The sequence below is a fragment of the Anomaloglossus baeobatrachus genome, chromosome 4 (genome assembly GCF_048569485.1).
Source record: "Anomaloglossus baeobatrachus isolate aAnoBae1 chromosome 4, aAnoBae1.hap1, whole genome shotgun sequence".
Lineage (NCBI taxonomy): Eukaryota > Metazoa > Chordata > Amphibia > Anura > Aromobatidae > Anomaloglossus > Anomaloglossus baeobatrachus.
This window is the reverse complement of record NC_134356.1, coordinates 613,024,116-613,046,077: the sequence shown is the minus strand read 5'-3', so window position 1 is coordinate 613,046,077 and position 21,962 is coordinate 613,024,116. Positions and strand designations below refer to the sequence as shown.

The 21,962-nt window shown below is 49.7% G+C and overlaps 2 protein-coding genes across 7 annotated transcripts in view; one reads left to right on the top strand and one right to left on the bottom strand.

Moving 5' to 3' along the window:
- LOC142304143 (DNA-directed DNA/RNA polymerase mu-like) overlaps positions 1 to 21,962 on the top strand; it is a 144,182-nt gene that overhangs the window by 92,056 nt on the left and 30,164 nt on the right. The window lies entirely within an intron of this gene.
- Positions 16,078 to 21,962, bottom strand: part of H2AZ2 (H2A.Z variant histone 2) — a 29,949-nt gene continuing 24,064 nt past the window's right edge. The window contains exons 2-5 of the mRNA XM_075346225.1: positions 19,919 to 19,996; positions 17,286 to 17,399; positions 16,847 to 16,976; positions 16,078 to 16,442 (exon numbers count right to left, since the gene is read on the bottom strand). Of these exons, the coding sequence (XP_075202340.1) occupies positions 16,381 to 16,442; positions 16,847 to 16,976; positions 17,286 to 17,399; positions 19,919 to 19,996 (384 nt within the window). The 3' untranslated portion in view covers positions 16,078 to 16,380. The remainder of the gene's footprint in view (positions 16,443 to 16,846; positions 16,977 to 17,285; positions 17,400 to 19,918; positions 19,997 to 21,962) is intronic.

Below are 21,962 nucleotides of genomic sequence, written 5' to 3'. Positions count from 1 at the left end.
GCTAGACAACAGCAGCAAAAAAGCAAGGGTGCTAAGGCACAGGTTTTCTATGCTGCTTGTACTGCATGTGCTGAAGTGTTCATTTGTACTTTCTGCTTGTATGCTATACATTGCACTGTACGGTCGCTATTCTTGGCTATATACTTCTAGATGGCTAGACAACGGCAGCAAAAAAGCAAGGGTGCCAAGGCACAGGCTTTCTATGCTGCTTGTACTGCACGTGATACTGTTCCACACGACAGGTTCCACTGTCCCCATTGTGTGCAATGCTCCCCTGTATCACTTGGTCAGCCGGGGTCTCTGCTAGAGGTGGCCAAAGGACCACCGGTGAACCCTGTCCAGGGACAGGGACGGAGTTGCAGTTTCGGCTGATAGATTGTCTGTGACTGTGACTAACATCTTAGAGACTTTGCAGTCCAGACGGACCATGGGCAATGTTGATACAATGCTCCCTGACCACCCTCATTTGGAACAAATCAGTGCTCCGGGGGGGTCCCATGCATCCCAGGGCGCAGGCTCTGACACGGACGACAGTCCCAGACAGCCTAAGCGAGCTCGCTGGGAGCGGCACTCGGCTTCATCACTGGTTAGGGTCCCAGCAGGACTCTCTGTATGATGAGGCAGACGTAGCTGATCAGGACTCTGATCCTGAGACCGCTCTCACTCCGGATACACCGGATGGTGACGCCATAGTGAATGATCTTCTAGCGTCCATCAATGGAATGTTGGATATTTCTCCCTCAGCTCCTCCAGTGGAGGAGTCAGCTTCACAGCAGGAGAAATCCCTTTTCAGTATCTCAAATGTATATTGAGTACTTTTCTGGCCACTCTGACTTCAGAGAAGCAATCCGGAAACACCACACTTATCCAGATAAGCGTTCTCCAATCGTATTAAGGATACACGTTATCCTTTTTCCCCCTGACGTGGTCAAGCGCTGGACCCAGTGTCCAAAGGTGGATCCCCCAATCTCCAGGCTTGCGGCTAGATCCATAGTGGCAGTGGAAGATGGGACTTCACTTAAAGATGCCATTGACAGACAGATGGTCCTCTGGTTGAATTCTGTCTATGAAGCTATCGGCGTGTCGGTTGCTCCGGCATTCGCAGCCGTACGGGCATTCCAAGCTATTTCGGCTGGTCTTGCGCACGTGGACACTGTCACATGTACATCTGTGCCGCAGATGGCGTCCTTAACCTCGCAATGTCTGCATTGCGACTTCCGCTATTAATGCTGTCCTGCACTCTACGAGCCGTACGTCAGTGGCGTCCGCCAACTCCGTGGTTTTACGCAGAGCCTTGTGGTTGAGGGAATGGAATGCAGATTCTGCTTCCAAAAAAGTGCTTAACTAGTTTGCCATTATCTGGTGACAGACTGTTTGGTGAGCGATTGGATGAAATCATTAAACAGTCCAAGGGTAAGGACTCTTCCTTACACCAGCCCAGATCAAACAACACCCAACAGAGGAAGGGACAGTCGAGGTTTCGGTCCTTCACAGGCTCGGGCAGGTCCCAATTGTCCTCGTCCAAAAGGACTCAAAAGGCTCAGAGAGGCGCAGATTCCTGGCGGGCTCAATCACGCCCAAGGAAGGCAGCCGGAGGAACCGCTACCAAGGCGGTTTCCTCATGACGTTCAGCTCTCTCTCTCCGCATCCGCGGTCGGTGGCAGACTCTCCCGCTTTGGCGACATTTAGCTGCCAAAGGTCAAAGACCGGTGGGTGAGAGACATTTTGTCTCACGTGTACAGGATAGACTTCTCTTCTCGTCCTCCGGCTAGATCTTCAGAAATTCCTCACCTCCCGACCGAGCCGATGCTCTTCTGCAGGCAGAAGGAGTGGTAATCCCTGTTCCTCCTCAGGAACAAGATACGGTTTTTACTCCAATCTGGTTGTGGTACCAAAAAAGGACGGCTCTTTCCGTTCCGTTTTGGACCTAAAACTGCTCAACAAGCACGTGAAAACCAGGCGGTTCCGGATGGAATCCCTCCGCTCCGTCATTGCCTCAATGTCTCAAGGAGATTTCCTAGCGTCAATAGACATCAGGATGCTTATCTCCACGTGCCGATTGCTCCAGAGCACCGGTGTTGGCTACGATTCGTTATTGAAGACGAGCATCTTCAGTTCGTAGCCCTGCCCTTCGGTCTGGCGACAGCCCCACGGATTTTCACCAAGTTCATGGCAGCAGTGGGAGCAGTCCTGCACTCTCAGGGTCACTCTGTGATCCCTTACTTGGACGATCTACTTGTCAAGGCACCCTCTCAAGAGGCATGTCAACACAGCCTGAACGTGGCGCTGGAGACTCTCCAGAGTTTCGGGTGGATCATAAACTTTTCAAAGTGAAATCTGACACCGACCCAATCGCTGACATATCTTGGCATGGAGCTTCACACTCTCTCAGCGATAGTGCAGCTCCCGCTGGACATACAGCGTTCACTACAGACGGGGGTGCAGTCTCTCCTTCAAGGCCAGTCACACCCCTTAAGGCGCCTCATGCAGAGGCAGTCCCTTTCGCGCAGTTTCATCTGCGTCCACTTCTATAGGACATTCTTCGCCACTGGGATGGGAAGTCGACGTCCCTAGACAGGAACGTACCCCTTTCTCAGACGGGCAAGGACTCTCTTCAGAGGAGTCCACCCTTCAGGTCAATGTTCTGGAAATCTGGGTAGGGTATCTTGCCCTGCAAGCCTTCCAGCAGAGGCTGGAAGGCAAACAGATCCGAATTCAGTCGGACAACTTCACAGCGGTGACATACATCAACCACCAAGGCGGAACACGCAGCCGGCAAGTCTCCCAGGAAGTCCGGCGGATTCTGATGTGGGTGGAAGACAGAGCATACACCATATCCGCAGTTCACATCCCGGGCGTAGAAAACTGGGAAGCAGACTTCCTCAGTCGCCAGGGCATGGACGCAGGGGAATGGTCTCTGCACCCGGACGGGTTTCAAGAAATCTGTAGCCGCTGGGGGAGGCCGGACGTCGACCTAATGGCGTCTCGGCACAACAACAAGGGCCCGATTTTCATGGCGCGGTCTCGCGATCAAAGACCTCTGGCGGCAGGCGCCTTAGTTCAGGATTGGTCGCAGTTCCAGCTACCCTATGTGTTTCCCCCTCTGGCACTGTTGCCCAGAGGGCTACGCAAGATCAGCTCCGATTGCCGCCGCGCCATCCTCGTCGCCCCAGACTGGCCGAGGAGGTCGTGGTACCCGCATCTGTGGCATCTCACGGTTGGCCAACCGTGGGCACTACCAGACCGGCCAGACTTACTGTCCCAAGGGCCGTTTTTTCCATCTGAATTCGACGGCCCTGAACCTGACTGTGTGGCCATTGAGTCCTGGATCCTAGCGTCTTCAGGATTATCTCAAGACGTCATTGCCACCATGAGACGGGCTAGGAAGCCGACGTCTGCCAAGATCTACCACAAGACGTGGAAGATATTCTTATCTTAGTGCTCTGCTCAGGGAGTGTCTCCCTGGACATTTGCATTGCCTACTTTTCCTTCCTTCCTGCAATCTGGTTTGGGAAAAGGTTTATCGCTCGGCTCCCTTAACGGACGAGTCCCAGCGCTGTCTGTATTCTTTCAGAAGCGCATAGTACGACTTCCTTAGGTACGCACGTTCCTGCAGGGGGTTTGTCACATTGTCCCTCCGTACAAGAGGCCGTTAGACCCATGGGATCTGAACAGGGTACTAATTGCTCTCCAGGAGCCGCCCTTTGAGCCTCTGAGGGATGTTTCACTTTCTCGACTTTCACAGAAAGTGGCCTTTTTTGGTAGCGGTCACGTCTCTTCAGGGAGTGTCCGGGCTAGCAGCGCGGTCATCCAAAGCTCCCTTCCTGGTGTTTCACCAAGACAGGGTAGTGCTGCGCCTGATTCCGGGGTTTCTCCCTAAGGTGGTATCCCCCTTTCATCTCAGTCAGGATATCTCCTTACCTTCCTTTTGTCCTCATCCAGTTCATCGATATGAATTGGATTTGCATTTGTTGGATCTGATGAGAGCGCTCAGAATCTACATTTCCCGCACGGCGCCCCTGCGCCGCTCGGATGCACTCTTTGTAATTGTCGCTGGTCAGCGCAAAGGGTCGCAGGCTTCCAAATCCACCCTGGCTCGATGGATCAAGGAACCAATTCTTGAAGCCTACCGTTCTGCTGGGCTTCCGGTTCCATCAGGGCTGAAGGCCCATTCTACCAGAGCCGTGGGTGCGTCCTGGGCATTACGGCACCAGGCTACGGCTCAGCAGGTGTGCCAGGCAGCTACCTGGTCGAGTCTGCACACTTTCACCAAGCATTATCAGGTGCATGCCTACGCTTAGGCGGATGCCAGCCTAGGTAGAAGAGTCCTGCAGGCGGCGGTTGCCTCCATGTAGGGAAGGGCTGTTTTACGGCCCTAACTTGAGGTATTAATTTACCCACCCAGGGACTGCTTTTGGACGTCCCAATCGTCTGGGTCTCCCAATGGAGCGCCGAAGAAGAAGGGAATTTTGTTACTTACCGTAAATTCCTTTTCTTCTAGCTCCAATTGGGAGACCCAGCACCCGCCCTGTTTCCTTCGGGATTTTTTGGTTTTTCGGGTACACATGTTGTTCATGTTGAATGGTTTCAGTTCTCCGATGTTCCTTCGGATTGAATTTGTTTAACCAGTTATTGGCTTTCCTCCTTCTTGCTTTTGCACTAAAACTGAGAGCCCGTGATCCCACGGGGGGTGTATATGCAGAAGGGGAGGGGCCTTACACTTTTTAGTGTAATACTTTGTGTGGCCTCCGGAGACAGTAGCTATACACCCAATCGTCTGGGTCTCCCAATTGGAGCTAGAAGAAAAGGAATTTACGGTAAGTAACAAAATTCCCTTCTTTTTTCACTGACTGAGCTGTATGGCGGCTTGATTTGCTGCTGATATTTTCAGCTGTACCATTTTCATATATTTATGACTTTTTGATCATGTTTTATTTAACTTTTTTTTCAGCTGTATGATGAAAGACACAGTTTTTGCAACTTTTTTTTATTTTTCACTGAGAGTTAACTAGTTTTTTTATAGATCGGGTTGTTATGGACGTGGCAGTACCAAATGTGTTTATTTTTTTACACTAAATTTACATATTTATTGGAATATTATTATTTTATTTTTTTTGTTCTTTATTTTCAGATTAATTTATTTTTACCACTTTTTAAAACTTATTTGACTTAGTCCCTTTGTGGGACATCACTTTTAAGCACTTTGATCACTGCAGTGAATTACATGTCAGTACTGCACTCACACTCAGTGAGTGCACACACTCTGCATCCGGCATGGTGCGTGAGGCTCTCTGTAGCTCAGTAACCCGGGGACTTCATGATGACGAACTCCAGGTTACTATGGCAGTAATTGAGTCCCTGTGATCACATTACAGGGATCAGATCGCCGGGGAGAGGTAAGAAATCCTTCTCCCTGCCTCCTGAATGCCTTGATTACAGCATTTAGGGGGTTAATCTGCCAGGCACCACTCCTGGCAGTGAGAGTAGGGTACTGGCTGGAACATCAGCCGGAGACTCGGCGAGGGTACAGCGCAGTCAGGAACTCCCGCGATTGCCATGACGTACCTATAAGTCATTGGTCGGAAACAGGCAGACCTCTATGACGTACAGTGCTGGTCAAAAGTATTGGCACCCCTGCAATTCTGTCAGATAATACTCAGTTTCTTCTTGAAAATGATTGCAATCACAAATTATTTGGTATTATCTTCATTTAATTTGTCTTCAATGAAAAATAATTGTCATAAAGCCAAATTGGATATAATTCCACACCAAACATAAAAGAGGGGGTGGACAAATGTTTGAAAAATCATGTGATGCTTCTCTAATTTGGGTAATTAACAACACCTGTAACTTACCTGTGGCACCGAACAGGTGTTGGCAATAACTAAATGACACTTGCAGCCAGTTGACATGGATTAAAGTTGACTCAACCTCTGTCCTGTGTCCTTGTGTGTACCACATTGAGCATGGTGGAAAGAAAGAAGACCAAAGAACTGTCTGAGGACTTGAGAATCCAAATTGTGAGGAAGCATGAGCAATCTCAAGGCTACAAGTCCATCTCCAAAGACCTGAAAGTTCCTGTGTCTACGGTGCACAGTGTCATCAAGAAGTGTAAAGCCCATGGCACTGTGGCTAACCTTCCTAGATGTGGAAGGAAAAGAAAAATTGACGAGAGATTTCTTCGGCGCTCCATTGGGAGACCCAGACGATTGGGTGTATAGCTACTGCCTCCGGAGGCCACACAAAGTATTACACTAAAAAGTGTAAGGCCCCTCCCCTTCTGCATATACACCCCCCGTGGATCACGGGCTGCTTCAGTTTTATGCTTTGTGCGAAGGAGGTCAGACATCCACGCATAGCTCCACTGTTTTAGTCAGCAGCAGCTGCTGACTATGTCGGATGGAAGAAGAGGGCCCATACTAGGGCCCCCAGCATGCTCCCTTCTCACCCCACTTTTGTCGGGTGTTTGTTAAGGTTGAGGTACCCATTGCGGGTACGGAGGCTGGAGCCCACATGCTGTTTTCCTTCCCCATCCCCCCTCGGGGCTCTGGGTGAAGTGGGATCTTACCGGTCTCCAGGCACTGAGACCGGGCTCCATCCACAGACCCGGAGATCCTGCTGGATATGGAGCTGGGTATCGTCAGGGACAGGGCCCTGCTACATTAAGGTACTCTGTGTCCCCGTACACATCGCGCACACACACACCAGCATTGCTGGGAGTGTTAGTGCGCCGGGGACAACAGCGCGGAGCGCTTGTGCTATTATTCACTGCAGCTTAGCTGAGTGAATTTATGTGTTAGAAACTGCCGCGCCGGCCGCTGCGGGGTGTTTTACACTGTGGCGCGGCTGGGACTTGTGGTGCGCCGGGGACTTCCGCGCTGGCCGTGCACATAGGACGGCCGCGCTTATTACTCGAGTCCCCGGCTTTGCGGCCTAGTTTTTCGCTTCGTTCCCGCCCCCAGCCCTGCCAGTCAGGGGAGGGGCGGGACGCTGTACAGAAAGTCAGCGCCGAGAGCTGGAGTCTGCTTTGCATTCTCCAGCCCCCTTCACTGGACACAGTGGGACGCCAGTTTCCCGCTCTTGGCTGGGGCACGCCCAGGGCCCGCCCCTCTTCACAGGACGCCGGCAGCCATTCCTGCACGCAGTCTGGGCTGGAGAAGGGAGACAAGCTCTGGGCAACCAGTTACAGGATCGGGTGACCACACACCCGCCTTTGGGCGGGCGGTAAGCAGCACCTGAAGTGCTGACCCCACTAATGCCATTTGAACTTTATGCCTAGATGGCTAGACTACAGCAGCAAAAAGCAAGGGTGCTAAGGCACAGGCTTTCTAGGCTGCTTGTATTGCATGTGCTGAAGTGTTCATTTGTACTTTATGCTGGTATGCTATACACTGCACTGTACGGTCGCTATTCTTGGCTATATACTCCTAGATGGCTAGACAACAGCAGCAAAAAAGCAAGGGTGCTAAGGCACAGGCTTTCTATGCTGCTTGTACTGCATGTGCTGAAGTGTTCATTTGTACTTTCTGCTTGTATGCTATACATTGCACTGTACGGTCGCTATTCTTGGCTATATGCTTCTAGATGGCTAGACAACAGCAGCAAAAAAGAAAGGGTGCCAAGGCACAGGCTTTCTATGCTGCTTGTACTGCACGTGATACTGTTCCACACGGCAGGCTCCACTGTCCCCATTGTGTGCAATGCTCCCCCGTAGCATTTGGTCAGCCGGGGTCTCTGCTAGAGGTGGCTAAAGGAACCACCTGTGAACCCTGTCCAGGGACAGGGACGGAGTTGCAGTTTCGGCTGATAGGTCTGTGACTGTGACTAACATCTTAGAGACTTTGCAGTCCAGACGGACCATGGGCAATGTTGATACGCCCTCATTTGGAACAAATCAGTGCTCCGGGGGGGTCCCATGCATCCCAGGGCGCAGGCTCTGACACGGACGACAGTCCCAGACAGCCTAAGCGAGCTCGCTGGGAGCGGCACTCGGCTTCATCACTGGTTAGGGTCCCAGCGGGACTCTCTGTATGATAAGGCAGACGTAGCTGATCAGGACTCTGCTCCTGAGACCGCTCTCAATCCGGATACTCCGGATAGTGACGCCATAGTGAATGATCTTCTAGCGTCCATCAAGGGAATGTTGGATATTTCTCCCTCAGCTCCTCCGGTGGAGGACTCAGCCTCACAGCAGGAGAAATCCCTTTTCAGTATCTCAAATGTATATTGAGTACTTTTCTGGCCACTCTGACTTCAGAGAAGCAATCCGGAAACACCATACTTATCCAGATAAGCGTTCTCCAATCGTATTAAGGATACACGTTATCCTTTTTTCTCCCTGACGTGGTCAAGCGCTGGACCCAGTGTCCAAAGGTGGATTCCCCTATCTCCAGGCTTGCGGCTAGATCCATAGTTGCAGTGGAAGATGGGACTTCACTTAAAGATGCCATTGACAGACAGATGGTCCTCTGGTTGAATTCTGTCTATGAAGCTATCGGCGTGTCGGTTGCTCCGGCATTCGCAGCCGTATGGGCATTCCAAGCTTTTTCAGCTGGTCTTGCGCACGTGGACACTGTCACATGTACATCTGTGCCGCAGATGGCGTCCTTAACCTCGCAATGTCTGCATTGCGACTTACGCTATTAATGCTGTCCTGCACTCTACGAGCCGTACGTCAGTGGCGTTCGCCAACTCCGTGGTTTTACGCAGAGCCTTGTGGTTGAGGGAATGGAAAGCAGATTCTGCTTCCAAAAAAGTGCTTAACCAGTTTGCCGTTATCTGGTGACAGACTGTTGGTGAGCGATTGGATGAAATCATTAAACAGTCCAAGGGTAAGGACTCTTCCTTACACCAGCCCAGATCAAACAACAAGAGGAAGGGACAGTCGAGGTTTCGGTCCTTCCCAGGCTCGGGCAGGTCCCAATTGTCCTCGTCCAAAAGGACTCAAAAGGCTCAGAGAGGCGCAGATTCCTGGCAGGCTCAATCACGCCCAAGGAAGGCAGCCGGAGGAACCGCTACCAAGGCGGTTTCCTCATGACGTTCAACTCTCTCTCTCCGCATCCGCGGTCGGTGGCAGACTCTCCCGCTTTGGCGACATTTAGCTGCCACAGGTCAAAGACCGGTGGGTGAGAGACATTTTGTCTCACGTGTACAGGATAGAGTTCTGTTCTCGTCCTCCGACTAGATTTTCAGAACTTCCTCACCTCCCGACCGAGCCGATGCTCTTCTGCAGGCAGAAGGAGTGGTAATCCCTGTTCCTCCTCAGGAACAAGATACGGTTTTTACTCCAATCTGGTTGTGGTACCAAAAAACGACGGCTCTTCCGTTCCGTTTTGGACCTAAACCTGCTCAACAAGCACGGGAAAACCAGGCGGTTCCGGATGGAATCCCTCCGCTCCGTCATTGCCTCCATATCTCAAGGAGATTTCCTATCGTCAATAGACATCAGGATGCTTATCTCCACGTGCCGATTGCTCCAGAGCACCGGTGTTGGCTACGATTCGTTATTGAAGACGAGCATCTTCAGTTCGTAGCCCTGCCCTTCGGTCTGGCGACAGCCCCACGGCTTTTCACCAAGTTCATGGCAGCAGTGGGAGTAGTCCTGCACTCTCAGGGTCACTCTGTGATCCCTTACTTGGACGATCTACTTGTCAAGGCACCCTCTCAAGAGGCATGCCGACACAGCCTGAATGTGGCGCTGGAGACTCTCCAGAGTTTCGGGTGGATCAGAAACTTTTCAAAGTTAAATCTGACACCGACCCAATCGCTGACATATCTTGGCATGGAGCTTCACACTCTCTCTGCGATAGTGCAGCTCCCGCTGGACATACAGCGTTCACTACAGACGGGGGTGCAGTCTCTCCTTCAAGGCCAGTCACACCCCTTAAGACGCCTCATGCAGAGGCAGTCCTTTTCGCGCAGTTTCATCTGCGTCCACTTCTATAGGACATTCTTCGCCAATGGGATGGGAAGTCAACGTCCCTAGACAGGAACGTACCCCTTTCTCAGACGGGCAAGGACTCTCTTCAGAGGAGTCCACCCTTCAGATCAATGTTCTGGAAATCTGGGCAGGGTATCTTGCCCTGCAAGCCTTCCAGCAGAGGCTGGAAGGCAAACAGATCCGAATTCAGTCGGACGACTTCGCAGCGGTGGCATACATCAACCACCAAGGCGGAACACGCAGTCGGCAAGCCTCCCAGGAAGTCCGGCGGATTCTGATGTGGGTGGAAGACAGAGCATACACCATATCCGCAGTTCACATCCCGGGCGTAGAAAACTGGGAAGCAGACTTCCTCAGTCGCCAGATCATGGACGCAGGGGAATGGTCTCTGCACCCGGACGGGTCTCAAGAAATCTGTAGCCGCTGGGGGAGGCCGGACGTCGCCCTAATGGCGTCTCGGCACAACAACAAGGGCCCGATTTTCATGGCGCGGTCTCACGATCAAAGAGCTCTGGCGGCAGGCGCCTTAGTTCAGGATTGGTCGCAGTTCCAGCTACCCTATGTGTTTCCCCCTCTGACACTGTTGCCCAGAGGGCTACGCAAGATCAGCTCCAATTGCCGCCGCGCCATCCTCGTCGCCCCAGACTGGCCGAGGAGGTCGTGGTACCTGCATCTGTGGCATCTCACGGTCGGCCAACCGTGGGCACTACCAGACCGGCCAGACTTACTGTCCCAAGGGCCGTTTTTTCCATCTGAATTCTACATCCCTGAACCTGACTGGTGGCCATTGAGTCCTGGATCCTAGCGTCTTCAGGATTATCTCAAGACGTCATTGTCACCATGAGACGGGCTAGGAAGCCGACGTCTGCCGAGATCCACCACAAGACGTGGAAGATATTCTTATCTTAGTGCTCTGCTCAGGGAGTGTCTCCCTGGACATTTGCATTGCCTACTTTTCCTTCCTTCCTGCAATCTGGTTTGGGAAAAGGTTTGTCGCTCGGCTCCCTTAACGGACGAGTCCCAGCGCTGTCTGTATTCTTTCAGAAGCGCATAGGGCGACTTCCTCAGGTACGCACGTTCCTGCAGGGGGTTTGTCACATTGTCCCTCCGTACAAGAGGCCGTTAGACCCATGGGATCTGCACAGGGTACTAATTGCTCTCTAGGAGCCGCCCTTTGAGCCTCTGAGGGATGTTTCACTTTCTCGACTTTCACAGAAAGTGGCCTTTTTGGTAGCGGTCACGTCTCTTCAGAGAGTGTCCGAGCTCGCAGCGCGGTCATCCAAAGCTCCCTTCTTGGTGTTTCACCAAGACAAGGTAGTGCTGCGCCTGATTCCGGGGTTTCTCCCTAAGGTGGTATCCCCCTTTTCATCTCAGTCAGGATATCTCCTTACCTTCCTTTTGTCCTCATCCAGTTCATCGATATGAATTGGATTTGTATTTGTTGGATCTGATGAGAGCGCTCAGAATCTACATTTCCCGCACGACGCCCCTGCGTCGCTCGGATGCACCCTTGGTACTTGTCGCTGGTCAGCGCAAAGGGTCGCAGGCTTCCAAATCCACCCTGGCTCGATGTATCAAGGAACCAATTCTTGAAGCCTACCGTTCTGCTGGGCTTCCGGTTCCATCAGGGCTGAAGGCCCATTCTACCAGAGCCGTGGGTGCGTCCTGGACATTACGGCACCAGGCTACGGCTCAGCAGGTGTACCAGACGGCTACCTGGGCGAGTCTGCACACCTTCACCAAGCGTTATCAGGTGCATGCCTACGCTTAGGCGGATGCCAGCCTAAGTAGAAGAGTCCTGCAGGCGGCGGTTGCCTCCATGTAGGGAAGGGCTGTTTTTACAGTCCAAACTTGAGGTATTAATTTACCCACCCAGGGACTGCTTTTGGACGTCCCAATCGTCTGGGTCTCCCAATGGAGCGCCGAAGAAGAAGGGAATTTTGTTACTTACCGTAAATTCCTTTTCTTCTAGCTCCAATTGGGAGACCCAGCACCCGCCCCTGTTCCTTCGGGATTTTTTGGTTGTTCGGGTACACATGTTGTTCATGTTGAATGGTTTCGGTTCTCCGATGTTCCTTCGGATTGAATTGTTTAACCAGTTATTGGCTTTCCTCCTTCTTGCTTTTGCACTAAAACTGAAGCAGCCCGTGATCCACGGGGGGTGTATATGCAGAAGGGGAGGGGCCTTACACTTTTTAGTGTAATACTTTGTGTGGCCTCCGGAGGCAGTAGCTATACACCCAATCGTCTGGGTCTCCCAATTGGAGCTAGAAGAAAAGGAATTTACGGTAAGTAACAAAATTCCCTTCTTCAACGCAAGATTGTGCGGATGGTGGATAAATAACCTCGACTAACATCCAAACAAGTTCAAGCTGCCCTGCAGTCCGAGGGTGCAACAGTGTCAACCCGTACTATCCGTCTGCGTCTGAATGAAAAAGGACTGTATGGTAGGATACCCAGGAAGACCCCACTTCTTACCCAGAGACCTACAAAAGCCAGGCTGGAGTTTGCCAAAACTTACCTGAGAAAGCCTAAAATGTTTTGGAAGAATGTTCTCTGGTCAGATGAGACAAAAGTAGAGCTTTTTGGGGAAAGCCATCAACATGGAGTTTACAGGAAAAAAAAGAGGCATTTAAAGAAAAGAACACAGTCCCTACAGTCAAACATGGTGGAGGTTCCCTGATGTTTTGGGGTTGCGTCGCTGCCTCTGGCACTGGACTGCTTGACCGTGTGCATGGCATTATGAAGTCTGAAGACTACCAACAAATTTTGAAGCATAATGTAGGGCCCAGTGTGAGAAAGCTGGGTCTCCCATCAGAGGTCATGGGTCTTCCAGCAGGACAATGACCCAAAACACACTTCAAAAAGCACTAGAAAATGGTTTGAGAAAAAGCACTGGAGACTACTAAAGTGGCCAGCAATGAGTCCAGACCTGAATCCCATAGAACACCTGTGGAGAGATCTCAGAATGGCAGTTTGGAGAAGGCACCTTCAAATCTCAGGGACCTGGAGCAGTTTGCCAAAGAAGAATGGTCTAAAATTCCAGCAGAGCATTGTAAGAAACTCATGGATGGTTACCGGAAGCAGTTGTTCACAGTGATTTTGGCTAAAGGTTGTGCAAACAAATTTTAGGCTAAGGGTGCCAATACTTTTGTCTGGCCCATTTTTGGAGTTTTGTGTGAAATGATCAATGATTTGATTTTTGTTTCATTCTCTTTTGTGTTTTTTCATTGCAAGCAAAATAAATGAAGATAATAATACCAAAGAATTTGTGATATCATTTTCAAGAAGAAACTAAGTATTATCTGACAGAATTGCAGGGGTGCTAATACTTTTGGCCAGCACTATATAGGTACATAAAGGGTCGTGAACACATTAAATAGTGTAGTGAAAAAAAAGTTTTATATTCCCCACTTAGGTGACTTTAAGATTCAATCATCCGATCAGCTGTAGTATACAGAGCATCAGCACTCTGGTCCACCCGTGGCTGTTAGAGGCTCATGATGGCTGATTAAATTAGCTGTCAATTGCTGGGAAAGATGCGGGCTCAGCGTGTGAGTCTGCATCAAAGTCAGGGACATGGCCGATGTACATGTACTGTATGTCCTTAATTGTGAAGGGGTGAAATGAAAATACATTTTTTTACATGCTTTAGCCTCCTATATACATTTTAAAAAAGGAAATTAGTATCAGTTTTACCCAAGTCACATCCAATTTGCTTTAATTTGTTGAACATAGATTTTCTACACAAAAAAACTGCATGGGATTTATGGCCTTACAGCTTGTTCAGACTGTCTTGTTTGCAGTCTGTGCGCACAATAGTATGCACACGGACCAATTGTAGCCAATCTGTTAGTCCCTATGAACAGTTCTGGAAAAATAAATTGCAGCGTGCACTATGCTGGGTTATTTTATGGACCAGAATGCAGCCCCTGCACCCATCTGCAGTGCGCATGAGAACGCAGAGCTAATTACCGTATTTTTCGGACTATAAGACGCACCCTGGTTTTAGAGGAGGAAAATGGGAAAATAAAACTTTAAGCAAAAAATGTGGTCATGACACACTGTTATGGGGCGAGGATCTGCTGCTGACACTGTTATGGGGGTAATGTCCCCAAATTCTCTACTAAGGTACCCCATCCTGATAATGATCCTCCTGCCTTGTATATGATCCTGCTATAAACCCCCATCCTGCTCCTATACCAGCATCCTGCTCATATTCCCCCATTCTGCTCATATACTCCCATCCTGTTCATATACCCCATCCTGTTCATATACCCCGATCCTATTGATATACCCCCATCCTATTGGTATACCCCCCCATCCATCCTGCTCATATTCCCCCATCCATCCTGTTCATATACCCCCATCCTGTTCATATACCCCCATCCTGCCTGTTCATATACTCCCATCCTGTTCATATACCCCCATCCTGTTCATATACCCCCATCCTGCCTGCTCATATACTCCCATCCTGTTCATATACCCCCATCCTGTTCATATACTCCCATCCTGTTCATATACCCCCCATCCTGTTCATATACCCCCCATCCTGTTCATATACACTCCCATCCTGTTCATATACCCCCCATCCTGTTCATATACCCCCCATCCTGTTCATATACCCCCCATCCTGTTCATATACCCCCCATCCTGTTCATATACCCCCCCATCCTGTTCATATACCCCCCCATCCTGTTCATATACCCCCCCCATCCTGTTCATATACCCCCCCATCCTGTTCATATACTCCCATCCTGTTCATATACTCCCATCCTGTTCATATACCCCCCATCCTGTTCATATACCCCCCCATCCTGCCTGCTCATATACTCCCATCCTGCTATATGCCCCCATCGTGCTCATATACCATCCTGGTATATTGCCTGTATCCTATAGCACAGAGAAAAAAAACAAACGTTTATACTCACCTTTTCCTCACTCCCTCCAGCACCGATCATCTTCCTCTCTGCGCCACTGACCTGCGTGTGTGGAGCCGTTCCCCTGCTGCATCGCGATGTCTTCCTGTCTGTGCCGATCAGCTGACCAGCTCAGCACAGATCAGCTGACCGGCACAGACAGGAAGACATCGCGTGCAGCAGGGGGACGGCTCCACACAAGGGGACGGGTGAGTGCACTGATTCACTGCACCCCGCGCTGGTAATGATGTGCGGGGGCAGTGAATACAGCCGCACATGATCACTCCAGGCTGTAATTGCCAGGGGTGATCATGCGGCCGGCTCTTTGCTATGTGCGCGTCACCGCTCGTCCTCCCGCCCACCTGTCAGCGCCGGCTTCTGCACTGAGAGATGGGCGGGAGGATGGGCGTGCATATGTAATGAGCGGGCCCACGTGGTCACGGCAGGCGCTGCTGCTGCCTGCTCGTGCCCCCGATGACCCGCAGCACCCTCATTCCCAGCCGCAGCCCTATAGTCAGACCATAAGACGCACCCCCAACTTTCCCCCAACATTTGGGGGAAAAAAAGTGCGTCTTATGGTCCGAAAAATACGGTACTTCTGCAATTTATGGATATAAGGCCTAAGCCTTAAATGAAAATCGGTGCGAGTGGAGTGCAATAAAAAAAAATCGCATTTCACTCAGACCAATATTAAGCACACGAACGATTATTTTCTCAGCCCTAATCGGACCGAGAAAACAATCGCAGCATGCTACGATTGTAATGCGAGACTCTCTCTCGCACCCATTCAAGTGTATGGGGTGAGAAAAAAATAGCACTGCACTCGCAGTACACCGGTGTACCGCGAGTGCAGGGCGAGAATGGCAATGGTCGGCTACAGAGGAGATAAATCCCTCCCTCCTCAGCGCCGGCCCGACCTACCGCAGCTGAGGTCCGCTCGCACAGTCGGACCTCAGTTGCAGGGACACTCGCATGACTCTTGGCTCTGCTGTACTGCCAGCGTGAGCTGAGTGTCATGCGAGGGGATCGTAGTAATCCTCGTGTGGCCCCGGCCTAACTGCCCCGACTTTTCATACGATATCTGAACCCAGCCTCACATGGCTTTTATGGCCATGTAGACACTGTAATAAGCAGATTGTGAAGAAACTGTGGATATAAACACTTGATTTGAGGAAGACGACTCCTAGCCAGATGAGATTTATCACACAGAGTCGAAGCTTATGTAAAAAATGGTTTATCTGTTCCATTTTTGTATAAAACACACTGGAGAAACCTAGCCAATCAACACACAAATTCCATTCACAAGACTTTAGGATTTTTTTTTTTTTTTGTGAAACTCTTCACCTAAAGAACATACAAAGGTTTTCCTTGAAGTCTACGCTCTATTGCCTTCCATTTATCTATTTCTTTTAGAAAAAGTAACATTTTCAACGAAAATAAACAAAACAAATTCCACATATCCCCTTTTTTTTTTTCTGTCCCAGTTACAGTACAATGGCAGAGGGCAGCAGGTTGTGTACTTTATGCAGTTTTCTGCTGTCCCTTCTTTCCAATGAGAGATTTGTGGATGTGAGGAATAACACCTGCAAAGAAGAGAAGAATAGTCACTGGTCTGTCCTGTGCAACGTGACATATATTCGTGCTGTAATCTGAGGTCATCTTATATTAGCGAGATAGCAGCACCCATTATTATCTGCGGTGTCCAGGGCTGAATTTAGACTACATTACTGTATACTATGCATATAACAAAACAAATAACACATATGACAATGCACATCTGACTGTTTCCTGTCTGATGCCAGATTTGCACATCCGTACTTGCAGATCTCCTGACCTGCACGTGACCGCCTCATAGATGTATATTGGGCTGATGAGTTTGGATTAGGAGACCCATGACACAAGGCTGTGTGAATGCAGCCTTACTCTTTTTATATGTAAGACTCTGGATATAAAGGCTAATAAGTAAATAGATAACAGGAAAATATACCTCCTCCTGCAATTGTGGCCTTGATGAGGGAGTCCAACTCTTCATCCCCACGAATGGCTAGCTGCAAGTGACGAGGAGTGATACGCTTCACCTTCAGATCTTTAGAGGCGTTTCCTGCTAACTCCAACACCTGTATTTAACGAGAATAATTGTATAATTTTGTATTTATAAAGTATCACTTGTGCTTTGACACTATTAAACTGGTTTTATGTAATCAAATATTTATATGTCCTAAAGCAAAAAGTCACATGACCCTGATCCAGTAATGTTGGTAGTCCTCTGCGGAAGGACCAAAGCCCTGCAATCCTCCTATTACACCCCCAATGTCACTTCTGATTATTCGGACACTCTGATGTGGCAGGCAGTAGGACGTTTGGAGTCCTCTGATCCGGCGGCCGTGGACCATGGTGCTGTGAATCTTTCCTGTAGGACCACTTACCTCAGCCGTAAGGTATTCCAGGATGGCAGCACTGTACACTGCTGCTGTAGCACCAACTCTTCCGTGGCTTGTAGTGCGTGTCTTCAAGTGTCTGTGGATACGGCCCACTGGAAACTAAGAATGGGTACAGTCATACAGCATGTCTAATACTGTATTTCATAACCCACAAGAAAGCTAGTCAGTGTCAATATAGTCTAAATATATCCGCTTTTACACCGACCTGTATTACATTTCCATGCTACCCTGAGGGTGGACAGATTTTGTGTGATCTGTATCAAAAGTGCTGTTTACCCTCCCACCCTGCTGAGTGACAGCCTTGCAGTATCCCAATACACAAGCTGTCAGTCACTGTGTCTGGGACAAGAGTCTGGCAGCAGATATACATGAGAACGACATATCCCCCCACACTGCCTCTCCTCCTACATTCCATATATCCCCACACTGCCTCTCTTACATTCCATATATCCCCACACTGCCTCTCCTCCTACATTCCATATATCCCCACACTGCCTCTCCTTCTGCATTCCATATATCCCCACACTGCCTCTCCTCCTGCATTCCATATATCCCCACACTGCCTCTCCTCCTGCATTCCATATATCCCCACACTGCCTCTCCTCCTGCATTCCATATATCCCCACACTGCCTCTCCTCCTGCATTCCATATATCCCCACACTGCCTCTCCTCCTGCATTCCATATATCCCCACACTGCCTCTCCTCCTGCATTCCATATATCCCCACACTGCCTCTCCTCCTGCATTCCATATATCCCCACACTGCCTCTCCTCCTGCATTCCATATATCCCCACACTGCCTCTCCTCCTGCATTCCATATATCCCCACACTGCCTCTCCTCCTGCATTCCATATATCCCCACACTGCCTCTCCTCCTGCATTCCATATATCCCCACACTGCCTCTCCTCCTGCATTCCATATATCCCCACACTGCCTCTCCTCCTGCATTCCATATATCCCCACACTGCCTCTCCTCCTGCATTCCATATATCCCCACACTGCCTCTCCTCCTGCATTCCATATATCCCCACACTGCCTCTCCTCCTGCATTCCATATATCCCCACACTGCCTCTCCTCCTGCATTCCATATATCCCCACACTGCCTCTCCTCCTGCATTCCATATATCCCCACACTGCCTCTCCTCCTGCATTCCATATATCCCCACACTGCCTCTCCTCCTGCATTCCATATATCCCCACACTGCCTCTCCTCCTGCATTCCATATATCCCCACACTGCCTCTCCTCCTGCATTCCATATATCCCCACACTGCCTCTCCTCCTGCATTCCATATATCCCCACACTGCCTCTCCTCCTGCATTCCATATATCCCCACACTGCCTCTCCTCCTGCATTCCATATATCCCCACACTGCCTCTCCTCCTGCATTCCATATATCCCCACACTGCCTCTCCTCCTGCATTCCATATATCCCCACACTGCCTCTCCTCCTGCATTCCATATATCCCCACACTGCCTCTCCTCCTGCATTCCATATATCCCCACACTGCCTCTCCTCCTGCATTCCATATATCCCCACACTGCCTCTCCTCCTGCATTCCATATATCCCCACACTGCCTCTCCTCCTGCATTCCATATATCCCCACACTGCCTCTCCTCCTGCATTCCATATATCCCCACACTGCCTCTCCTCCTGCATTCCATATATCCCCACACTGCCTCTCCTCCTGCATTCCATATATCCCCACACTGCCTCTCCTCCTGCATTCCATATATCCCCACACTGCCTCTCCTCCTGCATTCCCAGTTGTCCTTTAGATATAACAGTAAATAACAGTGCCTCCCAATGTCTTTAGGCCAAGTATCCCACCTACTCAAATTACATCAAAGTTCCCCCAAATCCATCTATTAAAAGCCAAGTTATGATAGTACAAGTACCCCTAAGATACGCAGCTGTAGGCCTCATGCACACTTCAGTATTTGAGTAGGGCGTTTCATCCTACATTTTAAGCCAAGATTCACAGATGTATAAAAGATCTAAATTAACTTTTAAGGATCTACTCTGGTTTTTGGGTTTTATAATATATAATCTCACAAATACTGATGAGTGAATAAGGCCTCATTATGACTTCTACACTAGATTTCTCATGATTTGTAAATTTAATGAAAAAACCCCCCACAAACTTGTATTGGGATGGACAAGTGTTTATACAGCCAATAACGAAAAAACTTTTTCTTCAAAGGGAATCTGTCACCTAATCTGAGAGCAGCAAGATGTAGGGGCAGAGACCCTGATTCCAGTTATGTCATTTACTGAGCTGCTCAGTGTAGTTTTGATAAAATCACTGATTAATTAATAGTAAATTAGCATGACAGGACTACTTTGCGTGCTGCAGGTAGTCCAACATATTCATGAGGTCTGTATAACTGCTAGACCTGCAGCAGAGAAAACAATGATTTTATCAAAATGACAGCAAACCGCTCAGTAAGTGACACATCGCTGGAATCAGGGTCTCTGTGTCTAAATTATGCTGCTCTTAGATAGGGGAGGAAAAACCTGGTGACAAATTCCCTTTAAGTGAGCCACTGTCTATTAGTTAAGTATTCCCTATTATCACCAAAATCTATAATGTCAACCAAATATGATCTTACCTGCAGTCCTGCTCTCTGTGAGCGAGATACTGCCTTGGCCTTCGCCTTCCCACTGTCCTTCCCAGCCTTACCACCAGCCTGTATGAGAAAACAACAAAAGTTACAAATATTACTATTTTCCTGCATTTGAAACTTCAAGGAGGATGAGCTGCTTCACAAGTGTCATCACTTTTGGGGTAAGTGTATTGTATGAATAGTATTCATTGAATACAAGACTGGAAGCTAAATGCTGAATGAGACTGAGATTGGACATCACTCAAAAGCAAAACTGCAGCCTTCATATTTCTCTATGGTAAAAAGATGTGATCTAACCATGCTGGACTTAACTGCACCGTTCCCCTCTCAAATCTTAAGAGAAAATTAAAGGGATTCATGTTACCCGAATAATCAATGGGCAATATAAATCATAGCCAAGCTGTACAATTGCAGCCAGGTATATTTTTACTTTGACAGCAGGACCACAGCCAGAGACTACACTAGTCCGGTGCTGCCCCCAATTGGTTTCTCTCAGGAGGATCTGGCCTGACCTGGACTCTAGCTATTGGCTTCAAAGCGTTAAAGTATATTTTGCCTGAAACACCTAAATCGCTAAGGAGACAAAAACATACCTGGCTGCAAATGTGCGGATGCAATGATTTATGCTGTCCGCAACTTGGGCATCATGAACCGGCAATTTTATCACAACTCCGAAGTGTAGACCTGGAGCCCCAGCTCTAACACTTAAATGACTTGCTATGTATACATGGTTATCCCTGTTGTGCGCAGATAACCCTGCACTTTGTATGAGACTAGCCCAAAGAGGGGACAACTAGATACTTGATTCTTAAGATGCCCATACACCTTACTTGAGACACCCACCCATCAGTCAAAATACCGCTCTGAAGTCCACAGCGTTTGCATGAGCTGCACACAGAGCGCGATGACCAGGTAGTGCCCCCGTCTTATTTACAGACTTTTATATAGTGACAGATTAACTATACCAGATCTTGCATGTTTCCAGTGGTGGAGGGAAGTCGCTGCTGTACACCCCGGGTGGTGTCTTAGGCTAAGTTCACACTTCAGTTGTTTTGTATCAGTCACATGCGTCGCTTGACGCATGTGACTGATGCGCTGTACAACGCTGTACAACGGATGACAAAGAACAGAATTCTTTGTCGGATTCCGTTGTGTGCGGGGGGCGGAGTTCGGGGGGGGGGGGTGGGGGAGCCGAGCAGGGCCGCGGCACTGAGGACGTCAGTGCCGCAGGGACTGCAGGACAGGTGAGTGTGTGTGTAGGTGAGTGTGTGTGTGTGTGTGTGTGTGTATACACATGCTGAATGCGGGAGGGGGCGGAGCCGAGCGGGGGGCGGGGCCAGGCGCTGAGGATGTCAGTGGAAGTGCTGCGGTCTGCATAGCTGGGGACAGGTGAGTGCATGTGTGAGTGTGTGTGCATGCATGTATGTATGTATGTATGTATGTATGTATGTGCACATGCGGAGTGCGGGAGCGGGCGGAGCCGAGCGGGGGGCGGGGCCAGACGAGGGCGTCAGTGGCAGTGCTTGTCTGCATGGCTGGGGACGTGTGTGTGTGTGTGTGTGTGTGTGTGTACATAAGCGGAGTGCGGGAGGGGGCGGGGCCGAGCGGGGAAGTGTCGGCCTCCCTGCACACGTAACCAGCCTAAATATCGGGTAACAGCAAAGCACCTGATGTTTACCTTGGTTACCCGATATTTACCTTGGTTACGGGCCTACACCGCTTAGCACTGGCTCCTTGCACCGTAACCAGGGTAAATATCGGGTAACCAACCAAAGCTGGTGACGTGTGCAGGGAGCCAGAGAGCATGCGCAGCGAAATCCGACGGATCTCGCTGCTCAAAAAACGTTACATGCTGCGTTCCTCCCGCCCGGCGGTCAGTCGTTCCACGACTGATCAGTCGGGCGGAGGGTGCAACGCAGCATAATCAGTCACAATCCGCTGCTCATACAAGTCTATGGGAGCGTCGGAATCCGCTAAACGGATTCCGTTGTTTACAAGAGCAGCGGATTGTGACTGATACATTTTAGCG